Source organism: Hyposmocoma kahamanoa, unplaced genomic scaffold (assembly GCF_003589595.1).
Source record: "Hyposmocoma kahamanoa isolate Upper Pololo Valley unplaced genomic scaffold, ASM358959v1 66, whole genome shotgun sequence".
NCBI lineage: Eukaryota > Metazoa > Arthropoda > Insecta > Lepidoptera > Cosmopterigidae > Hyposmocoma > Hyposmocoma kahamanoa.
The window spans coordinates 21,930,715-21,949,210 of NW_020653854.1; the positions used below are offsets into that span (position 1 = coordinate 21,930,715).

An 18,496-nucleotide genomic window follows, 5' to 3' on the forward strand; every position below is an offset into this window, starting at 1 on the left:
ACAACGACAACGACAACGACAACGACAACGACAACGACAACGACAACAATAATATTTGTCAGGCGTTAATAAGATCCGAGCTTATAACCTGCCTGCCTGTAATGCCTGTTACGATGACCTTTCACCGAATGCATCATCCGAGATCGTCAGTTATGACATTGTATGTCCCGTGGAAGTGTGGAGGTAGAGGCCTATTAAGTGCCAAAACCATGCACAACCGCGAGATATGCAATCTCAGAAACTACTTTTTGACGATGACGGATGACGTAATTCGTGGAGAGGTTGTCACATGTGATAAAAGGCCTAACTCCCTTATCGTTGGCCAAAGAGGAATGGCGAGACCCGGTGGTGCTTAGCACCTCTGACCGCGAGTCCGTATGGAAAGAGAAGGAGCTCCATTCGTAAAGCCTCCCTACATTGGCTGAATTTCGGAGACCTCTTTGGGGAAACCGAAGGTTTTGTCTGTGCAATACAGGATCAGGTTACCAAGACGCGGAACTATCGGGCATATATCCTAAAGGACGGCACAGTAGACATTTGTCGGGCATGTGGCCGTCCCGGAGAGTCACTTAGGCATATTGTTTCCGGTTGTTCCGCTCTTGCTAACACTGAGTACTTGCACAGACACAACCAGGCAGCCAAAATATTACACCAAAAGCTCGCTCTCAAGTACGGACTAGTACAACAGAGGTTGCCATATTACAAGTATTCACCGGAGCCAATACTCGAAGATGACCGCACCAAAATCTATTGGGATCGATCTATTATCACGGACAGGACTATTCTTGCGAATAAGCCTGATATTGTGATATTGGATCGATCGCAGTCGAGGGTATTTCTTGTGGACGTCACCATCCCGCATGACGAGGGTCTCGTAAAAGCTGAAACCGAGAAACGCCGGAAGTATCTCGACCTGGCGTACGAGATCACCGACATGTGGGATGTGGCCTCCACTGAAATAATCCCAATTGTTTTGTCCGCAAATGGGTTAATTCCAGTCAGCCTTTCTAACAGCTTGAGGCGGTTGGATTTCTGTGGTGTGTCGCTTCCAGCATAAATGCAGAAGGCGGTCCTGCTCGATACGGCACGTATTGTTCGCCGATTCTTGGACCTGAGTCCCTGACCCCGGCCGACTGTGCCATTGCCGGGAAATACCGCCTCTCCCATTTAAAAAATCAAAATTATTCTTTTAGGCCTTGGGAGAGGCGAGAGTTTAAAATAAATACAATAATAATAATAATAATAACGCACACACTCAATATAGCCCCGCCCTAGGAAAAACCCTGGGTCGCGGGTGCCATGGACACACTCACAGACAACCACAAATTACACCCAAACTCACGAAAGAAATAATTGAAGGCCATAAACATATTTTTCCCAGCCTGGGAATCGAACCCAAGACCTCTGTATGGCAGGCCGGCATGGTAATCGTTCGGCCACAGAGGTAGTTAAGTAAGTAATTCTAAGTTGTTTTAAATTACCAAGTAAACTGAAGTTAATAACCTGTTTTTTAATAAGAAGAAATAAAGACAGACAGGTCAACTGTCAAAAGACGGACAGAGGTCATAATTACAAATGAAAAATTTTACCTTGTACATTTTAGGTATAATTTTAGATACTATATTGCAATGGTGTTTCAAATAACTAAGACGGTGTCTAACACTAAACGCCTGACCTGACCTGACCTGAACCTCGTCGAGCTCCCACTAGCGACTGACTCATAGATCATCACTATATATAACTAGCTCACGGTGTTATATCTTACTACGTAGACACACTACAGTACCATTAAAAAATATAAGAACTTTTGCTTTATAAATACTATTCGTTACATATCGTTTACTATGACTATTCCAATATGCATTCACCGCTCGAATGGCACACAGAATGCAAACTTTAGGCATTTTGGTCAAATCACGCAAGCTGACACCCGCAACGCTGTCGCCATCGCGCCGCAGCCCTCTGACATCCAGTTTGTAGCCTAAGAACGTTTATCGAACGGATATACTTCAACCACAAGCTGTGCGATTTTGGTTTACCCGATTCCGCAACGGAAATTTCAACTTGGCAAATGAACCTCGCGGACGACCAGAGCTTAAAGTGAATAATGACGAGTTGCAAACTATTGCTGAAGCCTGATCCATCGCAAACTACGGCGGATTCTAAACTGTGTGCGCGTTTAAATTAGACGATTGTTTTACAAGCGCTTCTGCAGTGGCACATCTGTGGTTTGGCAGACTCGCTACTACTAATTTTCATACAAATAAGAAAGAAAGAAAGAAAGAAACGTTTATTCAGCTTAAGATAATTCAAGCTAAATAGGTAATTCACATTAATTATTATTACATATACCTATCTAAAAGCTGAAACGGATCCAACTCAGCATAATGTTACAGCTCGCCTGCTATAACGCTGGTTTTCAGTTGGAACCGCTTTTTTACCAAATGAGATGGCACGTAAGTACAAGTGTGAAGTGAGTGAAGTGAGAAAATTAACTAAAATCAAGTAGAAAAATTACTAATAGGAACTATTACATGACTGTATATAAAATACTACACTTGTCAGGGATTATTACATCAATTGAATGTATATGAAATACAGCACTTCACAAATCTAGTTTGCAAAAGTGGCGCGCGCGTGACGCAACTGTGCCACTGCAGCTAAGTTTTTATATATTGTATGAAAATTAAAACGCTTCGTAAGCATTAAATAATAATAATAATAATAATAATAAATTTCTTTATTCGGACAACTACGGTCCACTTGTTAGTAATTACAGAAAAACTTATAAACTAAGGTTAGTAGTAACTAAAATCAAACAGAACCTAATTAGGACATTTCACGTTAGAAATTTGTAAAATTTTGACAATAAAAGTTAAAAATTAAAAATTAAATTAAATTAAAATTATTTTTAAAAAGTACAAATAAAAATTTAAAAAATCAAAAATTAAATTTAAAAATGAAAGTATGAAAAATTTACCAATTAATAATAAATAAAATAAAAATGAGTAAAACATATACCGCATGCTTGAGCTATCTTTGTCTTTATCTAGGCGTAGGTGTGACTTGCCATACCAGCACGTCAACAAAATGCTCAAGCATGGGTTCCGCTGTTTTGTGCGCAAACATTTTCAGAATGCTGTTGGAACTGCCACGCATTCTGAGCAGAAGGGATGCGGTCTTTTTTCTCAACATGCCCCAGAAATCGTCTGTCTGCATGTCTGCGAACATGCCCGATGCACTGCAATATCGCGGCAATCCCAACAACACCCTGAATCCATTATTGTATTGGACACGGAGCGTGTCCAGTACTTTCTTTAGAGTATCTGGCCCACAGAGCGCACGTGTAGAACGTTTGGCAGTAAGCCTTGAATAATGTTAACTTGGCCTCATTGCTACAACGCGCAAATCTGTGGGCCAGCATGTTACATTTAGCAGCTAGCGCTCGTCGCTCACGCTCAATGTCGGCATGATCTTTGAGGTCTTCGGAAATATAATGCCCTAGGTATTTAAATAGTTTCACTCTTTTAAGAGGTACGTCTTTCAATTTTATAACAGGTTCGTAGGTGACATTATTTCCTCGGGCCTCAAAGATCATGTATTCACTTTTTTTGGCGTTATAAACCAGGCCGTGATCGCCGCAGTACTTAACACAAATGTCAAGAAGCTGCCTGACAGAACCGGCCGAGGGACCCAGCAGCACCATATCGTCTGCGTAACTAAAATTATTGACGGGTAATCCATCTATCCAGCAGCCGACTGGTCTGCCACTGAGTCTCACGATCAGCTCGTTTACGTACAGGTTGAAAAGTTTCGGTGAGGTAATTCATAAATGTGAAGGCCCTATGAGTTCGTGAAGTCAAAGTTAAATAATCATTTATTCCGTAAAATTTTTGCTCTTGAAAATGTTATTTTTTAAGCTACTGTTCGTTCACTGTGCTGGCTTCCATGAAAAGAAACTCTAGGGATTGCTCTTTTCGAATAAACTTAAATGCTATGGAATATCCTTTCCATGCATCTTTATCTAATACGTAGGTAGTCTACAATTTTGTAATATGACTTTTTGTCGCAGAGTCGTCGTCGGCGTCGGCGAATTTTTTTCTCTTTACTGTGTTGATACAGTTCGCTCCATACTGAATTTTCTCGTAACTCGGCAATTTTGCGAGTACGCGACATCGAATGGAATTTTGTTTCCTACATCGAGAATGTTTAATAGAAGCTACATAGTTTTGCTATTTTATTTTCTGCTGAGGGAAATTGTACACCGATATCGAAGATAATGATATCAATATATCGCATATTGTTACTGAGTAAAATTTAAAATTCATTCCCATACCATCCCCACTGCTGAGCATGGGTCTCATCTCAGGGGAGGGTTTAGACCTTAGTCCGCCACGCTGGCCCAATGCGGGTTGGGGACTTCACACGGTTTTCCGTGAGTTGTGAACCTTATTCAGCGCGCTCAATGTTTTTACTTCAGCGAAAAGCTCTTGGTAAATTTCAAGTGAAAGTTTTTGTAACAGTAGAGCTCCTTGTTAAAAAGTCCATCAGGCAAGTACTGCCACCTTACCTATTTCTGCCGCCAAGCAGTAACGTGAGCATTTCTGCATTTCGGTTTTGAACCGTAAAGGGTGCTGGTGAAATTACAGATGAGACTTTTCAAATTGCTTCTCAGGATGACGGGCGCATAGGCCCTCAGATTTTTACGATTTAAAGCTCTTAGAGTGGTTACACAAGGCGACTTTTAGCAGTGATGCAAATACGCGTTTATGAAACATGGGATTGTATCGCTACACTTCATCACCATTTATACGCGATTGCATCAAGGCAAGCGCGCGACGTCATTGTTACATACGCGCGATTGCATCGCGTACAGTCGCTTATGTTGAATTATTATGGACGAAAATTCTGTATACGTTTATGCACATTGTTTTGTTAATTGTAAATTTAAAAGTGAAATTAATAAATTATATAAATAAATTAGTTAATTATAAAATAAATAATAGTTTGCATCGCTGCTTAAAGTACCTCATGTGTGTAACCGCTCTTAGCAGTACTGCAACTATTTCGGACAGGCGTGTCGCTTACCACCAGACGTGCGACTTATTCATCCCGTCACTTGATGTCATAAAAAAGCCATTCTCTTCTATTTCTTCACTTTACTACTACGCTGATACGTTCGCTGATCATTAGAAATACGTCTAGAGCGTCTAGATCATTTGAAAGACGTAAATACGTACTTTGTTACATCATCCATATGTAGAATGTGTTGATCGTATTATAGCATATGTTCCCACTGGTAGGTCAATGCTACCATGACATTTTTTTCTGTAGTATTAATTTCAAAACAACATGTACATTAGTAAGCAAAAAATAGCGTCCTTATTTTATTTAACGTCTTTCCTTTTATGGGTTCCTTTGGATGTCGGATTTATAATGTTACATATGTAGTGGTTCTAAGTATTATTTGTAGTCTGTTATCTGTTGTTGTATAATATAAAATAAAATGAATAAATCTGAGTATTCCTTCCGAGTCCGAGACTATGCAAATCTAGAAAGCTCGGACCTGCTTCGGATGTCGCTTGTATACCTTGAGATATAATGACCCCTGTGACATTTCGGACCATCATTTCTCGGATTCGGAACTGATACGAAGCGAACGTAGTGCGCAACCGCCATAAGAAATTCTTGTCTTTATAAGGGTCATGACTCTCCTCACTAACGACTATGGAAAAAGTCGCAGGCAATAGCCAGGCAGTTTCGCCATTCTCACCTGAACTACAATGCTTCACCGATGCATTCACGTTTCTAAATTTATTATTATACAGTAATACTTACACTGAACAAACGATGTGATTAGAATAAACAAGATGTTGTTTTAATGTGATCATTCCTTATAGGTATCATGTTTTGAGTATACTTGGTACTTGCAAGCACAATGCTTGCAGCAACCATTTTAAGTAGTGTTAGTCATGTTGTGAATGACTTATTCAATGTCTTACAGAGTTATTAGTATAATACTAACAACCTTCCTGGACTGTATTACTACAAAAATAAATAATACTTAATTAGATAGCTCTAAACTGTAATAACTCTGTTCAGAACGGAGGTGGTCATCGCGGAGAACGCTTGCATTACTTAAACTTATAAATAGCTAACATGAATTTTTACTAAGAAAAGGAAAACCGTGGTTAGAGACTAGTGCTCATGCTAGGTGTTAAGCCGGATTTACATTTATCTGACGTGTCGTGTCGTGACGCGTCAGAACGTTATCGGTTTTTTACACAGAGCATAGCACCGTCACGTCAGATTGCGATAGTCCATAAAATCTAATCATATTAAATCTATGAAACCGATACCGTTCTGACGTATCACGACACAACGCGTCAGACAAATGTAAATCCGGCTTTAACCTGTGTGATAGATATCCAGGCTCCCACGTCCGGATGCAATCCAATACTTCTACTGTAGGTTCTATTTAACAAGATAAAATTCGCATTTAAGATAATAAAAAATATTTACAAATGTAAGAAATAAAATAAAAGTAAAATCAAAATTAACATTAATATACACATAGTATTTGATATATGATACAAATATTCTATTTAGTTTCTTAAAATATTGTATCATACATCATCAGCGCTTGCAAACTCACACTTATAAGTGTCGTAATAAACTATGACTAAAGGACAAATTTCAATGACACAATCAAAACTTCATTTACGTATTAAATGTTTATTAAACTAGTGCCAATAAGATACTTATGAAAGATCCTGTTACGTGAGGTATTAAACAATACAATTCAAATCTTTTACTCTTACGCATTGACTTACAAATAAATGGACGACGGGTCTAATACAAAAACCACGAAAAAAATGTCCCAAGTCAACCTATTCAAACGTAGTGACATGTAAAGGAATATGAAAAAGCTAAAACGTTGAATTTAAATTGAAATGTCATCGCAGTACTGTCTAATTTTGCTTGCTTCGCTGTCAGTCGAACAAACGAAGACTACAGCTTGAATGACGCTCTGTATACGATTTTAACGCCCTATAAGTTCGGACACTTTTTAGCGCGGACCCGACGTCCATATAATTGTAAGTCAATGCTCTTACGAGATATTTTTGAATAAAGAATAACACACTTTGTTGAATTGTGCATGTGGTGTTTGTACGCGCCATATAGTCCTTATAGTCATACGTACTTTGGCAAGAACTCGCTAGTCAATAAACGAGCTTACTTCGTTGTCTATTCAGCAGCTTAGAACACTTCACAGCTGAAGTTTTCTGTCTTTCTATTCGTTTTCGACAAACGATCGGTCAACCGAAGAATGATATTGATGAATGAATGAATTTCATCAACTTTTGAGTATGCCTCATAGAGATGTGAAACACGTGTGTGGTATATTTTTGGTGGCGGTGTTTGTGATTGTGGTTGCGCTTGTGATATTTGAGGCTATCAGCGCAAAAGTGATGTAACCCACATTTATTTTTTCTTGCATAATATTTCTTTAAAATTATAAATGCGAAATTAACTCTGTCTTTTTTCATTTAATACCAAGTGACGGGACGAACAAGTCGTGCGCCTGATGGTAAGCGACACGCCTATCCATAACAGTTGCAGTGCCATTCAGAGCTTTAAATCGCAAAGATCTTATAGGCACTGCCTGAGCGCCCGTAACCCTGAGACATAAGTTGATAAGTCCCATGGGCCTGTAATTTCACACTTCATGACGTCTATAACCGTAGGACTAATTTTAATGAATTTCGGTATAGAGATAGATGAGATCTAGGAGAAGAACATATATACTACTTTTTGTCATAAAAATAAATCTTAAAGACGTGAAATAGGGGATACAAGTTTGTATAGAAAACTATAAATTAGTATAGTGACAGTAGGCTACTCGAAGTACTTATTCTATACAGACGAAGTCACGGGCACCAGCTAGTTATATAGTTGTATTGTATTTTCATGAATAAAAAAATATTATATATTGGTGATACATGATTACTATGTATAAAAAGAATTTGACTAATTGTAAATCTCTCATTATCTTCTATAGAAGTTGCATATATGCATTACCTATATATGCAATGTAAATTACGATATTTTTTCTTAACCATAATGCTGAAACGAAACAAGATATAGACAAACCAACTAGATATGGTTATAGATCTTGTTTCGCTGATACCAGAAATGCTAATAACTTAATTTCGCTAAAAATGTCAATTATGTCACTTATGATAACAGGGGCAACGCATTTCACATTCACTGGTTTCGCGGAGTAGCAATTTACTTCCATATTTATTAACATGGATTTATGCAAAGTAACGCCTGGGCCTATTAACACTTGTTTATTATTATCGTAATAATATCTAGTGCACAGCTATGCACTATAGAGTGCCTCTACCACGAGTTTACTGTGACATGAAATAGAGACGAAATAAGGTCCATCCATCCCTGGCAACTCATTAGGCAAATGGGCTTTATATCACTTTTAAATATCAACTCTCGTTTGCGCTGAAATCACAAATTGGAAAGCTGAAATAGTACAGCGCCAACAAGTGACCTGTGCGCGTCTCCGTATATTCCAAAAATATTCTGTATTTACTGTAATAAAGATAATATCTCTAACAATGGGGGCTGTTCCATTCCGTGGTGTGGGAACAGCAAAACATCTAATTAACAATCAAACGGAATTACATTTCATCGGTAATTAAATATTAATTCCATAGTTTAACTCGATAGCGACCGCGTAAATTACGTCACAATTTTGTATGGCAAATTATTCAGCGCTCCTAGCGGTCACAAGAGAAAACAACATTTTGTATACAAACAATTTCCGCGGTCGCTAGCGATAATTGTCCCTGTAATCTCATGGTAGAGGCATTGGTTTCACGAGGTTTCACACGAGGTCTGTTTCACGTTTCCCATTTCGATTTCAGTAATTATTTAATAAACGTTATGATTGAATTGACACGTAATTATCAAAATTAATAGACTTGATTGTGAACATGTGCTACTAACACGTGTAGCTAAATCAAATAAGTTTATCAATGTGAAGTATCTGATGAGGATGAAAGTAAAAGGTTGAGCAAAATCTAACAAAATGATCGGAGTTTCATGGCCAAGAACTGGTCATTTCGCATCAATGCTTTACGTTACCCAACTAATGTAAGCATGATGAATTTAAAGAAAAAAAAAGAAAAAAGAAAAAGTAAAATTGTAATAATTGGCAATAATTATAATAATAACTCTTTATTGCACAAAGAAAAGATACATGAAACACAAGTTATAAAGGACATATACAAAGGTGAGCTTATCTCTAGAAGAGATCTCTTCCAGCCAACCCTAGCCTAGGTGAAAAATGAAGTCTGCGGGACTAATTATTGTACAATAAAATTTAAATTTAAATGTAAGGCAATGTTACAGTCATACATTTTTTTAATAGAATAAAAAAGTAATTTATTATTCCGTAAAATACTTAAAAAATAGTTGGTTTCACCTCACTAGGTCGGAAAAGCTTTCTTTCTTGTTTGTTGCACGCTAGCGTGGAATTTTTTTTTAGTTTCGAACTTGACGATGAAGTGTGGTCACCTAACTTTTTCTTTCGAAGAACAAATATAGTTATTTTTGATACAAGTGCGGAAAGTTAGTCATTAGAAAGTTAGTCACGAGTCTCGAGACAAGTGAAAATGACAAATCCGCACGTCAAACGAGGTTTTTTAATACATTTGCGAAAAAACTACATTGAAAGTAAAATAAAACAGTATTTAAAAAAAACTTATTTTATTTCTTTGACTGATAAAAATTGAGAGTACAATGGCAAGTGGTGCTAGTACTCAGCCATATTAAAATTACTATTTTAGTGGCGCGGCGCACAGCGGTATCGCGTAATACTCAGCTTCGGTCATTGTTAATACTCAATCAGCCATCTTTATGGAAAATATTTTGGATTTTTTTTTAAATGTAACCCGTTGTTTTACAAAACACCTATGCAATTTAAACAAATAAGATGTTTGTAAGTAAATATAAGTTTCAATGACGAATGACTTGAATATTAAATAAACAACAAAACATATCACAGAGCACATAAATATTAAATAAATATACAACCTTTAGTTTAAGACTTGAAACAACAGTAAATTTAAAAAAAATGGAAAAGTAAAAAGCACTAGTGCGAAAACTCCACTTCCGGCATGATTTGTAGTACGAAAAGTGTCACGTTTTGAACAACTGTATTAAAAAGATAATTACACGTTCAACTACGCGATTTATCATACTTACTTATTTATGTGTATATTACATAAATAAGTAATGATACGACAAATTGCGTAGTTGAATGGGCCATTATGTTTTTTCATCGAAAGAAAAAGTTAGGTGCACCACAGTCCATCGTCAAGATCGCAAATAAAAAATCTTTCCCACGTTAGCGTGGAAAAAATGCTTTTGCGCGCAGATTTCTAATGAGAAAGAAAGCCTTTCCGAGCTAGTGAGGTGAAAAATAACATAATAAGTAATGTGGAGAAAAAAATTAAAGATTCAGCATTGCTGATTTTCAGGCTTCACCTATAGCTATTCGTTTGCTGCATCAGACCGGCAAGTGGAGTGTATACTAAACACCAAGCAATTAATAGAGGCGGTCTGTGTTGCACAATTATATATAAAATGTATAAAAATTTAAAAAATGTAATTCTAAATCTAAAATCATATTTATTTAGTGTTGCTAGGAGATTTAACCAACGACCAATTGCTACTCGATTTCTGTACAGACAGGAGAATAAGTGCGCATTTGATCTTCAACTTACCCGATGGAAAGTGACCATGAGGTTGACGGTGGAGCATGCACATCTAAATAATACCTATCCACTTTCGCTTTGAAAACCCCCAAGTTATAGCGTTTAGGGAATATGTCTGAAGGTAGCGAATTTCACTCCATAGTTGTTCGCCATATAAATGTGACAGCTTAATGCTTCGTGCGAATCTTTGGAACATTCACAACATAGGGGTGAAACTCCAGTCTACGTATAGTCATCTGACGATGGAAAGGTAAAGGCGAATTTAAATCGTGCAATTATTATAGAGTTCATTACAATTTGTCGTCGTAAATAAAGTACATAACTTTTTTATTTTGTTATAAAATTAAGTGACGGGACGAACAAGTAGTCGTACGCCTGATGGTAAGCTACACGCCTGTCCATGACAATTGCAGTGTCACTCAGAGCTTTAAATCGCAAAGATCTGAGGGGCACTGCGCCTGTCAATTTGAGACATAAGTTGACAAGTCCCATGTGCTTCTAATTTCACTACCATCCAACCGGAGCACAGTAATGCTATATTACGGTTTGGCAGCAGAAATAGGTAAGGTGGCAGGACAAAACCTTTCACACAGATCTCTACTGATACAGCATCATGAAAAAATTCCCAAATTAATACCTAATTTAAACACATAATGTAAGTTAAGTAGCAGTGGTGCTACTTGAGAAAGAGTTAGTCCAAGGAAGTGCTGCCACCTTACCTATTTCTGTAAGGTGCTGATGAAATTACAATCACATGGGACATGTCAACTCGACTTGTGTTGTGCTGTTTGCAATTTAAATCTTTGAGTGGCATTGGAACTGTTATAGCCAGGCGTATTAAGCGGAGAGGAGGAACACTCCGGGGGTTTAGTGCGGTCGGGCTGCTCCCCTTCAGGGTTCAGCCCAGTCCCACATAACCCCGGCTCTGCCCCCGCGGGGCTGGGGTATCTGTAAGCAGATTCCCCCGGATTAACAAAAAAAAAAAGGCGTATCGCTTACCACCAGGTGCACGACTAGCTTGTACCATCACTTGTTACAAAAAAAGTGAAGTGGCAAATTATAATTCGTTTTCTAAAATAAAGTGCAGTGTAAATTATCTCAGATACTTGATACACGTACAAAACATTATTTTGTCTTATATTTTATGACGTATCACGTTGACGAACTCTCAGTAAAACTGTCAGAGCAGTGTACGACGTTTTCACCAACTGAAAAGAGAATAAAGAGCTTTAACTGATAAATCTATATATACACTTATGTGCTATAAAATCGGGCAGCTAACAGAATAAAGTTGCTGTAGCAGTATTGTAAACTTTAGTTTTTAGCTTAACTTTTTAGTGAAAACGGAACTAGTATTCTGAATTAATTATAATGTTGTAATAAATTTCTTGGTGTCATAAATAAATGTTAGGGTGCGTACAGAACATTATGTTATGCAATTTGTTCGGGGGCCATTCGCGCACCACATACATTAGCATGTACTTAACTGCACGCAAGCAGCACACGTGCAGTGCAAGTGCAGCGCACATGCAGCGCGTTTGCGGCACATTCGGTACATCTTTTCGCACCCTTAGGCAAATAAATCAAAAAATATCAAGAACCTATTTTTAAGTGATGTTAGGCTACTTGACTCCATTTGAAAAACAAAGAACAAAAATTCGTGAGGTCTGCTGACTCTATCTGGAGCTCAGTTGGTAGAGCGGTTGCCCTAGATTGGGTTCTATCTTTGTTATTAATAATTATAAAAAACTAGTGAAATAATTGTAACAAATATCATGAAAATATGTTCAGTATTCATTAAAAATCAATCAATATTAAAAATTATTAAGTTTTTACAAATACACATTGTATACTTTTTATTTATCCTGCAATCAGCGTTGTTAGCTATAAACAGCTGGGTTGTAGTACCACATTAAAAAGGGTGCTACTCCCAGTGGAGCCCAGCCCTACAGATAGTTAAGTCAGGTATTTTGCTGACTGTCGTGGTCAAATATGTCACGCCTTTTTTAGTCGTCTTATACTTTCAGGCATGACTAGCGGGGCTTGGCAAGTTGATTTGGGTGATGTTGTAGCCGTGTTCTTTATATATCACCATAGAAGGCTAATTGGGAATAAAGGTGTGACGATGCGACCTCCTCCATCGTCACCCCACCTTTTTATCACCTTTACTTAAGCATGTCCTGTAGATTGTAATGTAGCCTGCAGAGTCCTGTTAGTGTCTTTGTGGAGGTTTGTCATTCTAGACGTATCAGAACTTCGACATTATTTAACTTTTCCAGAAAATGTGTGTGATGTATGTGTATAAACACGTTACATGGTTAAACGTATATAAGAAACCATTGTATTTGTAATTTAGGACGATGAGAGACAGCACGTGTGCTCGTTTCGGGAGTTTGGTAGAGAGTGACGACGGAACGAGACATAGTGAGTGTTCAAACAACCTTTGAACATTATTTTAATATAAAGATCGAACACTCAGAAAAAATTCCTTCGATCGATTTTTTTCTGAGTACTAATCGATAGACTGTATAGTGAGAATGACGAAGGAAAGGAATTAAAGAACGATTCAAAATTTGAAAATAAGTGACTAGGAACCAAAGTAAAGGTGCTAAAAAGGTGAGGTGACGATGGAGAAGGTCACATTGTCACAAAGGGGTATACATTGTAATACGTTCCCTGTTTCTAGTTTAATTCTAAAGAAAAAGTAATAAACTTACTGTAGAGTACGACATCAGTGAAACGTCGTAAATTCCTCCAGCAGAAATAACAAGTGGCTTATTGGCTCTAGCCACCACAATCATGAGCCTTGCGCGGACGCCATTCAACACAACCACGCCACGCTCCCAACCCGATAAATAAACTGAATCTCCGACTCGACGACTCTACATAAACATAATAAATGTCATGTACGAGGGATATTTATAAAAGACTAACAATCTTGTAGAACTATAGTATTAACACCAAAAAACATTAACTTATGTTCTGAATAATTCATTACATTTTACATTCATACAAAAATATTCTTTTTTTATGATAACAAGTAACAAGACGCTAAATCGCAAAGATTTGAGAGGGCACTGCCACTGCGCCCCTTACCCTGAGACATAAGTTAACAAGTCCCATGTGCCTGTAATTTCCGGAACACAGTAATGCTGACATTACTGCTTGGCGGCAGTTAATAGGTAAGGTGGCAGTACTACCCTGGACGAACTCTTTCACAAGGAGCTACTGCTACTAACTAACTAATAATACTGTTAACCTTGTGGAACTATATTATTAACATCAGAAAACATCAACTTCTGTTCCATGGCTTTTAATACTTCATCACATTTTACATTCGTAGAAACATAAAAATATTTTTTTATATTATATATTAAGTGACGGGATCAAGTGACGGGACGAACAAGTCCTGTGCCTGATGATAAGCGACACGCCTAACCATGACAGTGCAATGCCACGCAGAGCTTTAAATTGCAAAGATCTGAGAGTACACTACCACTGCGCCCGTCAGCCTGCGACATAAACTTACAAATCCCACGTGTCTGTAAGTTCGTCAGCTTTCCCTTTAAAACGGGAACACAGTAACCCTGAACATTACCGCTTGGCTAGGAATGGGTAATGTGGCAGTACTTTTCTTGTTAAACACTTTCACAAAGAGCTCTACTGCTACTAAATAGATATAATAATATAGAGATATATCGCTCTGCTAAATATATATAGTAATATAGAGGTATATCGTTCTAATCTGTGATAACTCTGTGCAAAACGCAGAAGCGCGAATGAGGTTCGTCGGGAGTACACGTTTGAACTTACTACTTTACTTACTAAATATAGATCTAAGAAGTGTCAGACGGTACAACAAAACGGTGAGAGATTATGTTTTGTAAAAATCATGGAACATAAGTTATTGTTTATGATGTTATTAATATAGTCCAACGAGGTTTTTAGTATTTTACAAACAAATAAAGTATAATTAGTAACAATTAATACAAATGTACATAATTGACACCACAAGTAATAAAATTATTGTCAAAATGAATCAAAAAAGTTATAATAGTATAAAAATTGGAATAATGGCGTAAGTATAACCATTATAACTCTTTTGTAAATAAAAACCGACCTCAAAAGCTCGTGGAATCTATTTGCCAAATTTTAATGAAATCGGTTACCGGAAATGGTGCGAAACCAGATTCATCCCCTGGTATTCCACCCTTACAGTTGGAATATATTCTTAAAATTTAAATGGGACCAATAATGAGGTACCCTCTTTTCAAAAAAAAGGAACATCATAATTGGTTTACAAATGTAATTGTGTAACATACACACAAAAAATTGCTGTCGAATTGAGAACCTTTTGAAGTCAGTTAAAAACATTCGAAATCTAACCTGCATTTTAATCTCTTCGCACCAATTGCACAGGAGGTAGAACATATACATATTATACGATAAATAAAGGAGGTTCATTATTGTCCTGACCATGCTTTTGTTCAAAGCCTGCAAGAAAGATGTAGAGTCTTCAATGCGTATTACGGTTCTACAAAGTTATGTAGATTATGTAATAGTTTTACCGCCGTTAATTGATAACCAGCTAAACATATGAGAATTCCACTCGCCATCAACTGTCCCAACATTGGAGCATTTAGAGCTTGCCGTAAGTCCTGTGTGTAGCTGAAATTTTGAGTATAAACATTTAGTAAATACAATTTTGAGGTTGTCTTGTATACAGAGATGGGCAAGCGTCCGGGTTTAAATCGGGTTAAAACCCACAAACGCCCGAAATCGAGGGCAAAAACTATTTACACCTGGTAAATACTTGTAAATAGAGTTTTGTTAAAATGTATTGATATTAGTCCAAAATAGTGAGGAGTTGCCTCTTTTTCGGTTAAAATATGTTTTTTACATTGAAATTTCTAATAAGTATGGAATTATACCAAATTCCGTATTGTTTTCTATCTGCCTCTGTGGCCTTATGGTTATCATGCTGGGCTACCACGCCGGGTTCGATTCCCGGGTCGGCAGAAATATTTGTATGTACTACATTTATTACTCTCATGAGTTTGAGCGTAATTTGTGGTTGTCTATGTGTGCGTCTGTGGCACCCGCTATACAGGATCTTTCTAGAGCGATGTTATAAGTATATGTATTATTATTATTATTAAATTTTACGTGTATAATGGTTTCCAGTTACCATTTTGGGAAGAAATGGGATAAAATCCGGCTTTGGGTAAAAATCTAGTTAAAACTCGGACGGGTTGATTGAGTTGGCCATCTATGCTTTTCTATAAAATAAAATACCTACGCTAAAATTGTTTTATGCTGCTCTACCAATTTTCTCAATCTCGAAGTATACACAAGTTCAAATTTCTTATTTGCAAACAATTGTCTACCGTCTAAACCTGTGAACAATATGTTAGCTATTATCAAACATCGCACACTACACTCGATGTTACATGTTAGAAGAGAAATTTGACCAAATATTGTACCTGGAAAACTCTCGCTACAGTCGGTAATGATATTCTCAAAACAGTCACAGAGAATTGCATACTGGCACACCAGAGGTATTAGCTGGGCTTGCATAATGAGGTCATTGACGATTACGAAATAAGAGATGTAATTGAACATGAACAGGACAAGAATATAGGCAACGATGTACCGTTCCGTGGTCTGCACTGACGAATCATATGGAAATCTTACTGTAGCTGGGTAATTGTACTCTATGTCATCTGTTAGAGGGTGGATATACCTGGAAATAAACAAGATTAATATTTTTTTCTTTTTTTTATAACATCAAGTGACGGGACGAACAAGTTGTACACCTGATCGTAAGCTACACGCTGTCTGCAACAGTTGCAGAGCCACTCATAGCTTTAAATCACAAATATCTGAAGGATACTGCCACTGCGCCCGTCACTCTGAGGCATAAGTTGATAAGTCCCATGTGCCTGTAATTTCACCAACACCCTTACGCTTCAAAATCGGAACGCAGTAATGCTAATAAAATAATAAATACTTGGCGGCAGAAATAGGTAAGGTAGCAATACTTCCCTGGACGGACTCTTTCACGCTCTACTGCTATTAAAATATTTCTAATAAAAAACTATAGCGTGAAATGAGGATCTTTTGTAGAATAAGGATTCCAGAATAACTAAAGAGAATAGAGACTTTGTTAGACAAAAAGTGTATGTCAAAACACACAACTATATCATCCTAAGAGAGCATAACGTCTTTTACAACCTTATTACGAGGACACAAAGCCTTATCAGACTGGTACAAGACGATTCGGTTCAATAAATGAGTGACTCGAAAAGTTTGTTCGCGAAGAGCAATTTTTGTGTTTGTGACTTTCCATGTCAATTTTTGTTGCAGTTTCTGTTATACACACCTCATTTCCCTCCATTATTTTGTTGGTTTTTTAGCGAAACTCGGCATAAAGTTCTTCACTTGACTAAACCGCGAAATGAAGAGAAAACAATATGGTCGACTCGATCAAACCAAATACTTGACTGGCTGTTCCGGATTTGACTGATTTTGTAGTTCAAGTACTTTTATTTGACCAATTTTGTAACCAAACGCGTATTTCTGTACCGTTTTTCATAGACTACGTGGATTTTGCTGGTTTTCAGAAGCACGATAGTATAGAGTACATTGTTGTGATCCTGATGTAATATTTGGTTTGAAAAATCAGTTCTTTGGATTTGGCCAATTTTGAAACCAAACCTCTCAAGTATAGTGACTGCTTTATGGAAATCAATAACGAGTACGACAAAGCGTGCAATAAGTTTGCTAAAATAGTGGACTAAAATTAATAACTAAAATCAACTTGTCTAACACAGCACAACATGTGACAAGCGGGTTAACATTAGCGGAAAGAGATTTAGTAATCTTTACTACCATAAAGGCATTGTATTGAATGTTTGACAGCCTCGTGATTAAACCATACGTTATCTCTGATAATTATCCATGCTAATTCGTAGTTTTGTCTCTTTAATTTTTGACTAAAAATGACAACCAGTCAAACAAAAAAAAAACTAAATAAACAGTAAGAAAAATCTTTATCTTGGGGGAAACGATTTGGTTTGTCTTTTTGAGATTGACATTTAACACGTTTGGATCCGTCTCTGATACAAACACATGCCACGATATTGCTGGCGGACGTATTTTGTTATTCCAACTAATTTTATAAATATTTTATCATTATAATTTTATAATTATCACTTCGAACTTTCTTAAAAGGTGATGATTATATGGGATGCGTGAATTAAAAAATTGTTGACAAGTTATTTAAAATTTGTAAATATTTTGTTATATCTTCTATATTGCCCACTCCGTTGACCAATCGGTCTATTTATTAGGAGAATTGGATTCCGTCCAACAAAAGGCGTAATTCTATACTCCATATTCTTCTTACAAGTAGGTATTACAAAAGCACTTACCATAAAGCAACAGTACACGAAGAGAGCGTCAGCAAATACCAAAAATATCTACGTTGCATTTTCAGCCAATGTTCTAATATCTTCTTCCTACCGGTTGTAGAAACATCGAAATACGGAGAGTCCAACGAAGCAGCTAATTTCTTGTAAACAACTTTCCAATCCGTCTTAATGCGAAAACAAATATATCAAATAAGTTGTAAACAGATAATAATTAATCGAGTTCTTAGGTTTTCGCGATTGTTACACATAGAAAATGAAACTATA

At 37.0% G+C, this 18,496-nt stretch overlaps 3 protein-coding genes across 3 annotated transcripts in view; all 3 read right to left on the reverse strand.

The window, feature by feature from the left end:
• The window catches only part of LOC113232059, a 16,104-nt gene extending 13,078 nt beyond the window's left edge, over positions 1 to 3,026 (reverse strand). Inside the window, exon 1 of the mRNA XM_026466684.1 lies at positions 3,022 to 3,026. Within this exon, the coding sequence (XP_026322469.1) occupies positions 3,022 to 3,026 (5 nt within the window). The remainder of the gene's footprint in view (positions 1 to 3,021) is intronic.
• Positions 3,027 to 3,045: 19 nt separating this feature from the next.
• On the reverse strand, positions 3,046 to 3,820 carry LOC113232060 (the record flags this gene model as incomplete). The annotated part of the gene is made up of 2 exons (XM_026466685.1): positions 3,046 to 3,315; positions 3,407 to 3,820. Coding segments are annotated over 2 exons (684 nt in total), but the record flags the coding sequence as incomplete, so codon positions are not given.
• Positions 3,821 to 11,854: 8,034 nt separating this feature from the next.
• Positions 11,855 to 18,496, reverse strand: part of LOC113232061 (odorant receptor 13a-like) — a 9,242-nt gene continuing 2,600 nt past the window's right edge. The window contains exons 4-10 of the mRNA XM_026466687.1: positions 18,233 to 18,383; positions 16,283 to 16,542; positions 16,099 to 16,195; positions 15,368 to 15,467; positions 15,186 to 15,293; positions 13,517 to 13,681; positions 11,855 to 12,007 (exon numbers count right to left, since the gene is read on the reverse strand). Coding sequence (XP_026322472.1) covers positions 11,942 to 12,007; positions 13,517 to 13,681; positions 15,186 to 15,293; positions 15,368 to 15,467; positions 16,099 to 16,195; positions 16,283 to 16,542; positions 18,233 to 18,383 — 947 coding nt within the window. The 3' untranslated portion in view covers positions 11,855 to 11,941. The remainder of the gene's footprint in view (positions 12,008 to 13,516; positions 13,682 to 15,185; positions 15,294 to 15,367; positions 15,468 to 16,098; positions 16,196 to 16,282; positions 16,543 to 18,232; positions 18,384 to 18,496) is intronic.